General features: G+C 32.1%; 1 protein-coding gene across 1 annotated transcript in view; it reads left to right on the plus strand.

The window, feature by feature from the left end:
• The window catches only part of Lrfn5 (leucine rich repeat and fibronectin type III domain containing 5), a 136215-nt gene extending 127263 nt beyond the window's left edge, over positions 1 to 8952 (plus strand). Inside the window, exons 3-4 of the mRNA XM_076849317.1 lie at positions 1545 to 2257; positions 8870 to 8952. Coding sequence (XP_076705432.1) covers positions 1545 to 2257; positions 8870 to 8952 — 796 coding nt within the window. The remainder of the gene's footprint in view (positions 1 to 1544; positions 2258 to 8869) is intronic.
• The last annotated feature ends 258 nt before the right edge of the window (positions 8953 to 9210 follow it).

The raw sequence follows: 9210 nt of genomic DNA on the forward strand, positions 1-9210 counted from the left end.
TATCCTAGCTCTCCTTGTGATCAATCCTGGCAAGGTTCTACCTGGCTGAGTTTTAATTTCCTCATCTTTAAAAGGCAGAGATTAGACTAAGTGGTTTCTAATAGCCCCTTCATCACTGAGTACAGGTAGAGGTAGGCTATGATATATATCTGTGTGAGCTAAACCTAGTTTGTTTCATAGCGGGGCTCTTGACCTAGCCTCTGGGCAACTTAATCAGTTTTCAATAACAGGCACTGACTCTACCCCTCAACTTCCTGTAGTTACTGGATATTTTATATATTTTAAGCATTCGCTCTATGAAATGTGATAATAGGTCAGGTTTTACTTGCTGCATTCCAAGATTTTAATTCTGCCATGATGAGCAAATTCTCTGTGACCTTGAGGTAATTGTTCAAGCTCCCACCTAATGATTGTCATCTGAAAATAGTGAGAATGCCTTTCTCATAAGGTCATTGTAAAGATTAAATTTTAGTATACAGAAAGGGCTTAGTAATGTCCTGCATTTTTATACACTCATTATATGGAAGTAGTCTGTCATAAGTACACTGTCTGGCCTGAGAGCATCCTGGTTCATTTAGAACTCCTTGTTTAGGTACTGCCACGTATTAGAACTGCCAAGTTCTAAAATTTTAAAACTCACTAACAGAGGAAAGACAGGGTTAAAAGACAGGGTTTTTTTTTTTTTTTTTCTAAATTATTTTTTAGTGATGGCCCGATGTTTTTATCTGAGAAAAAAAAGTGGAAAGAAAATAAGCATTCACAAAATACTTTTAAAGTGTGATAGCTTCAGAGATGTCTATAAATTTTTGTCAAATTTTAGAAAATGTGCCTTGATGAAAATTTCCTTCGGTGCAGAATGGTCAAGGGGCTTACACTCTGGTCAAAATCTGTCCCTGTTCTTATTTCCAGGGTGTTACTTGTACATTTATACTCTCCTCATTTATAGACTGAAACATATAGCAGAGCAAGACATGGGAAAGGGATGAGATCTGTAAATAAAAATGCTTTAATCTTTGTAATTATCTTAGTTATTAAAGACAGATTTAGGAGGTACCATTCCATAGCAGCTTATTACTGATTTGGAAAATAAATGCTCTGAAATGCATTTCCATTCTGCTTTCTAATGTGATTGTCAGTGTTTTCCCTTTCTTCAATTTGGCTTTTAGTCACAAAGGTGTTGTAAGTGCTAAATGGATTTGTTTAGCAGTCAGATAATGTCACAGTCACACCTTTCAAAAGCAATTTGTCATAAATGATTTTTCAGCAATGGCTTTTATTAGGAGTTCTGCTTTGCCAAGCAGTGTAATTAGTAAGCTTGTCAAGGCAGGGTGCAGGCACCATTAATATAATGTGGACTCTGACAATGACTTTTAGCCTTTTCACTCGTAAATATAAGATTAGATCATATTCATTTATTTCATATCTGTTATAAATATGCTTACCTTAATGAGTACTGAAATGAGACAGAACTAAGTTTCTAATGACTTTGTGTGTGCATGTTTTATTTTGTTTTAAATATTAACACAAATTCCATTGTCCCTCAGAATGATACCTCCTACGAGCAAAACTTTTCTGGTCAATAATCTGGCTGCTGGAACTATGTATGACTTGTGTGTCTTGGCCATATATGACGATGGCATCACTTCGCTCACTGCCACAAGAGTCGTGGGTTGCATCCAGTTCACTACGGAACAAGATTATGTCCGTTGCCATTTCATGCAGTCCCAGTTTTTGGGAGGCACCATGATTATAATTATTGGTGGAATAATTGTAGCATCTGTGCTGGTTTTCATCATCATTCTAATGATCCGGTATAAGGTTTGTAACAATAATGGGCAACACAAGGTCACCAAGGTTAGCAATGTTTATTCTCAAACTAATGGGGCTCAAATACAAGGCTGTAGTGCAACACTGCCCCAGTCCATGTCTAAGCAAGCTGTGGGACATGAAGAGAATGCCCAGTGTTGTAAAGTTGCCAATGACAATGTGATTCAATCTTCAGAAACTTGTATGAGTCAGGACTCTTCTACCACTACCTCTGCTTTGCCTCCTACCTGGACTTCAAGCACGTCTGTGTCCCAAAAGCAGAAAAGAAAGACTGGCACAAAGTCCAGTACCGAACCACAGAATGAAGCTGTCACAAATGTTGAGTCCCAAAACACTAACAGGAACAACTCAACTGCATTGCAGTTAGCTAGCCGACCTCCTGATTCTGTCACAGAGGGGCCCACATCTAAAAGAGCACATACCAAGCCAAGTAAGTTTCTCACTTTGCCTGCTGAGAGATCCAGAGCGCAGCACAGGTATTCGCTGAGTGGAGAAGTAAAGGAATACTATTGCTTTGCTAATTCACCAAGCACACGTGAACTGTTCTCTAAAAGAAGCATGTCTGTGAGTGGGATATTAATTCAGTCTGATGGTTCTGATGGTCCTAGTAGAAAAGTCACTCTTTGAAACTGAGAGGTTATCAGAATCTATTATGTAATCTATTATTTCTTTTTAATGAAAACTTACTTTGGAAATTGAAATGCAGAATTTCAATCATCTATTAGGCTAGTAGAGCTCAGGTTACAAATACACCATCTAAGATACAGTTATTATGCGTGTCTATGTGTGCTTGTGTACACACACACACACACAAATGCTTATACACCTATGTGAAAATTGCATAGATAAAACGATTTAAAGGGGGGAAACCTGAGATAGCAAGAGTGCCTTCCCCTTTTTTAATACTGGCTTCCAGGTTCTGTGGTAGAAAATGGTAAAATGCAAATTGTTATAAGGAAAAAAATGTCTTGCATAAAAAGTTTTATTTCCTCCAATTCTAAAAATGGCCTCCTATGGATAACTGGAATTTTTCCATAAGTAGATTTTATATTTTTTACAATGAAAATTGTGTTGTAGAGAACAAGTCTGTGTTGTTGTATTGTTTAAAATAAAATGTTTAATTATTATACCAAGACAATGCTAGAATAAGTACCCTTCTAAACAATGCTATTGTTTCCCGGTGTCTTGATGGTTATGTCATGCTCATTCCATGACACAGCTTTTTAAGTGGAAAGAATCTTGAGTTTATCAGAAAATCTAATCACTTTTGTGTCACAGGCCACTATTTTGTATGCATCTACCTTGGCATATGAAGATGTTTTCATTCATTCAACACAGTTGCTGAATGAATGTTTTATTTTTTTTAATGCAAGTTAAAGAGGAGGAGTCAAATATAGGACTGCCTTTATGAAAAGGGTGTTGATTTTTATCACCAAGTGAACTGGAAAACTTCTAATGGAGTTTTCATCACATGTTAAATAACATAAAATATTGCTCATTAACCAGATAGTGACTTTCCCCCTCTTGTGCTATATAATTCTACATGTGAATGTTTTCCTCTTAAAGTAAATGCATTTATTATTTTGACCAAATGATAAATTTAATCAAATATCATGGGATTTAGTGAGAATATATCATTTTTGTAAAGGATTATAAAGTTAGTCAGAAAACAATATTGTTTCTTAATAACATAGTATTCTTGGAAATTCATTGAAATTAAGATCTGTAGATAAATGTCCTTATCTACTTGTTGGAAAAAAAATATACTAACATGATGGTGTTTATTAATAATTAATAAGTGCTTTGAACATAAAAGTTTTTTTCTTTGCTTTTTGTTTTATTTTCATTTTGTGTTGATGATATGGTTCATGTGCAAACTTAGACTCGTTACCTGGGACAAATGAATATGATATTTCAGCCATTAACACATTCAGTGGGTACTTGATATATACCATATACTCCCTGGGAGTAAGTTAAAATATACAATAAATGTTTATTAATTCTTTCAAATCATTTGCAATATCATTTAAAGCAGAAGTGTAGAATGTGACATTATTAGCTTAATTTCCTTCTGGTAGAGACATATACAAAAATTTCAGTTAACTTTTACTCTACAGAGTTGCATCTTATCCTCTGTGATGTATTATTTCGTTGAATGAAGAGTATACACAGATTACTTAGAAATGACTTTTCACACAGTCTTGAACAAAATTGTCCATGTTACATTTCCTAAGTTTCTTTGTCACTTCCTTCTCTGAGAAGTTTGTCTTTCACATTTACAAGGGCTAATTATGATTCAATGTTCACAGAAATAATTCTTTGAGAAATGAATCAGTTCACAGGTATGGTTATAGTTTGTGAAATCAAAAGCTATAGTCAAAGTGGTGTGTTTTCAAAACTCTTAGGCTAATAAGGTTCTAACTCAACTCTGCATTTTAAATTAACATCAGTTATACTGTTTCTCATAAGATGATGATAATAAACATTAATCTTCCCCTTCACAGATTGATGAGAACAGTATTAAAAGGTCTTTACTGTACAACAGCTTGCAAGCTTTAAAGAAATAAATTCCTAAGGAAACAATTTCTGAAATCGGGAAGGATAAGAAGGGTCTGAGATTATGTAACACAGCAGTTTAGCATACCTTCTCCAAGCTACTAATGAACTTATTTTATGATTTGCAGTTGCCATCTTTTTAAAAATGAATACCATGCTTGTTTATGTTATAAAGCTTTAATTAAAAACATCTTATTTCTCATAGATATTTAAAAATTCTATGGTATCTAATCATTTGAATTTTGCTTTGCTTGACTAAAGTCATTGAAAATAATTCAATATTTTATTACTTTTGCTAGACTGTACTCAGATTTTATTAATCAAATGCATTCACATTTTGTCTTCAAAGTGAAGTTTTGGTATCTTTTACTAAAAGTTTATATTTTAAAAGATCAAAAATGATCTATGATAAAAGTCAAGTGTGTTTTATGTTTATTAACTTTATGATGAAATTTTAACTTAGCGAGATGATGAATGCTACCTACTACAATGTTTGAAACAGAATAGTTGTTAAGATGAATGAATGAGCAAATGGATAGATAAATAAATCAATGGGACTAGGGAGGGAGGTGGTAATAAGAATTTTGATTAATAAGAAAAATGAAGGTTTGTGATCAGATATTATATCACCGCAAAAAAAATAAATTTTGAGGGGCTGGAAATATTTCTCAGTTGGTAGAGTCCTTCCTTGCCTCACATCATACACAAGGCCCTGGATTCATTCCCCAGCACCACAAAAAAAAAAAAAAGAAAGAAAGAAAGAAAGAAAAAAGAAAAAAAATAAATTCTCATATTTTTTTTCAGTTTTTTGTTTTGTCACTTATGGCATCCCTTACTTACTCTGTCATATCCATCTCTTTATTTATATATGACCTAAATCATGTGGTCTGCTGTTTGTTAATGCTGGCTATATATAGAATTGATATGCTATTTTTATTTCTTTGTCTTTAATTACTTTTGTTTAATTTTTAGCCATTTTATATTATCAGCTTATTCAATGTTAAGTACAGAATTACAAAACACAATGTCAGCCATTAAGCATATTTTAACATGCATTCATTGTAAATATTTTAAAAAAATAATAAGGGTTCTATGTTATTTTTGTTCCTTTTGGATAATCATCCTCAAATTGAAAAATACAAAACTACTGTTATAGTAGTGTCATAGGGGTAATGTACAACCCAAAGTCACTTCAAAATTCCAAGAAACATCATTTGGTTTGATGAATATTTTAACTTTTAGGCTTCAAATAGTTTAAAATACAAAATGCTGAATTGAACTATTTAAATTAGATACAGCAACCAGTAACACTGACACTGTGACCAGTTTATTTCCTGTAGCTTTTCTAACAATTAATGGTATCAGTTGAGTTCTCAGTATACTGTTTTTGATTTAAAACCGTTGATTTTGACTGCTTTGCATATTTGTTTAACTAAAAAAAGTTTTAGAATGTTTCTAAAGCATTAATGGAATTCTATAGATATAAGAACTCTATTCTCTTGAAAATACTTTCTCCACAATTATTTGAATAACAGCTAAAAATTAAATGTGTTCTATATTTACTTGTCTAAAGGAATATTTGTATTCCCTCCCTTTTTGTGAACTATTTGCTCTGATTTAAAACTGTAGTACTTGCTTCCAACATAGTTTCAAATATTTTATTTGTTTTTATTTCTGAGAAGAAACTTCTACTTATATACCTACAAATAATTAAGAGTAATTATTACAAAATTCATCTTAATTGCCTTTCCATTCATAAGTTTTAGTATTTCTATTCAGTTTATGTACAGTAATAAGCTCCTATAATCTTTAAAATGCCAATAATGAAAAAGCCTATAAACATAAAATATCTTCTTTTAGGTAGAATAATAAAAGCAAATGAGACATTTCTTCAAAGATAACAAATACAAGTCTGTTGTTTTGATAGGTTTCCAGTTGTATTTAAAAATGCTGGGGTTGGGGTTATGGCTCAGCAGTAGAAGGCTTGCCTCACATGTGCAAGGCCCTGGGTTCAATCCTCAGCACCACATAAAAATAAATAAAATAAAAGTTAAAAATAAAAATGCTAAGCCTGGCTTGAGGCACATGCCTATAATCCCAGGGGCTCAGGAGGCTGAGTCAAGAGGATATCAAATCCAAAGTCACCCTCAGCATCTTAGATAGGCCCTAAGCAACTCTGTGAAATCCTGTCTCTAAATAAAATATAAAAAGTATCTGGGGATGTGGCTCAGTGGTTAATTGCCTCTGAGTTCAATCCCCTGTACCAAAAAAAAAAAAAAATACTAAGTAAACAAAGTCCTTTCCTATTTCACAGAATGGGTATGATATGCTATCATCCCCTGCCCAGTGTCTTCTTGGGTCACAAAAGCAGTGCAGTGTTTCCATGGTAACCAAGGATGTTCCTGTGTGAGTGTGGACAGGGTTGACATAGTGGTGCATTGGATGGAAGAGCATGATTTTCTTTTCCTCTTAGCTTGTTAATAATGGTAATAATTATAATTTATCTTATGCTATTAGCGACTTTAAATATTTTATGGCAAAGAAATATGTCATTTACATTACCTCAAGGACAGACAGCATAATAAAAATCAACAACTGGATTTTTGAAAGTTTCAAAGCTCTGCCTCTCAGAGTACTCAGTCCTTTCCTTTCCATGTTAGATAAATATATGTTGGAATTGTAAATGCAATTAGTTTTGTCAAGTATTTCTTTGTTCTTTTATTTTTTTAAAGGAAATAATGAATACTTCTTATACTAGTGCAGAAGACATTTTAAAATAAAAAGACTGGTAAATATATTCCTGTGATTGAGCCATCAAAAAAATGTGGTACCATCTAAAGTTGGTTATAAAAAGTAACAGTTTTAACTGGGAATATATTTGTGTTAAATCACTTCATTAAGCAATGCTAATACATTTATAATTCTATCAAATGTTACAAATAATCAATATAACAAGATATTCAGTGTACTACTCTGCCGTCTAATTATGTTCAACTATTCCTAAGTAAAATTTGACAATCTAAAGTTAACATGAAATAAATATATATATTCTTTATATGTATAAATCTGTATATATACTCTGTAATACATATGTACTCTGGATAAGAGTCATGTCTCTTAATTGTATATCTATGATAATATGCACATAGATATACAATAAATTATTTAAAAGCAAAATGTTTTTCATGTAATATTAATTTGTTATTTTGTGATTGATAAGATGAAATTAGATTTAAATTGCCTATCAAAGATCTTCTCCAGGAAAATCAAATAAATTGTAATTTATCAGATAATAATGGTCTAGAAACTCTCCAGTACAAATTTATTATTTTAAATTTCCCATTGATAACTATATCTACCCAATTTCACCCATTCTTTTCAAATCAGTAACTCATTTGTGAATTTTAAAAATGAGAAAGAATATATATTTCAAATAGATTCAGGAGAAAGTCATGGAGGCCTTTTCACTTAATGTACATGGAGTTCGAAGTGTTTGTACATTTAACTAACAGTAGGCTGTAGATATAATGATACTTCAGAATATATCCAAAAACAATTTTATCAAGTGATAGAGCCTATGAGATATGTTTGTAGGCTCTACCATAATCAAATTCCCTAATCATTTTTTCTCCTCCATTTGGATGTCTCTTATTATTGCTTTCATGACAAACTTAATCACCAGTGGCCATTGTAAATTTACATGGTTATTTGTGAAGATTTGTAAGAAAATATTTTTTCCTAGTCTCATCATACTCATCTGTGAATCCTGACAATGACTGTCCTCTTAGACACCTAGATTTTCTTATCCTTGCACCACTTCTAAATGATTAGTAGCATTTGCATACAGGAAGATATTTTGAAAAGAAATAGAATGTATGATATTCAGGACTGTATTACCTATAAATGTTTAATATATTTATAGGTAATAGGCATATACATATGGATATAAAGGCAGAATGTTTGCATTTAGCACATTTTGCATAAAAATGAATGGATTCTTGACAAAAATGTGCTATTGCTTGGAGAGTGGATATTAAATGATGGTTAATATTGTATTATTTTATATTCTGTGTGGTCAATATAGCTGAACTGTATTACTGTTGTGGAATATTTTTTTCCTTGATGCACTTTTCCATGTTAATCATATGCAACCATAGAGTTGAAAGACTAACTCTGAGCAGAGAAAAATGAATAGAAATCTGATTTTCTTGTATAACAAATATTCCCTACTGAAAATTATTCATTGTAGTTACTAGAACAATATATTTTGAAATTCTGCTTTAATAGTACTATGGTGAAGGAAATAGCCAAAAAGAAGTCTAAAATACAAGAGTCATTTGCAACTAACCCAGTAAGAGTTAAGACAATATAAATCAATCTTCAAGAGAAGTTACCAAGATTTCAGTGAGGAAGGTTTTAAAGGACTGTTTCTTTTTAAAAAAAAAAAAAATTGAATTGTTCATGACACTGAAAATTTTATTCCCAGATGCTTTGCTGACTAATGTTGACCAGAATGTCCACGAAACACAGGTGAGAATCTTATTACCTGTAGCATACTTCAACCCTTAAGTGGATTTATTATTTTAAAGCTGAATTTTCTAACTTTTGGCTTGGTAGTTTATGTAGCTTGTCAAAATTTTCCATTAAAAATTTTATTACATGTCTGAATCACACTGTAATAAACAAAAGTATTACTAATACTGCTTCACTCTTGTAGTTATGCATGATATAATTGATATTTTTTACAAATATTTCCAAACATGCAGACAGTAACTTGATAAGAATGAATTTGCTCCTATCCTTGACCTCCATGTCCTGAGAGGAGGT

The sequence above is a fragment of the Callospermophilus lateralis genome, chromosome 3 (genome assembly GCF_048772815.1).
Source record: "Callospermophilus lateralis isolate mCalLat2 chromosome 3, mCalLat2.hap1, whole genome shotgun sequence".
Taxonomy (NCBI): domain Eukaryota; kingdom Metazoa; phylum Chordata; class Mammalia; order Rodentia; family Sciuridae; genus Callospermophilus; species Callospermophilus lateralis.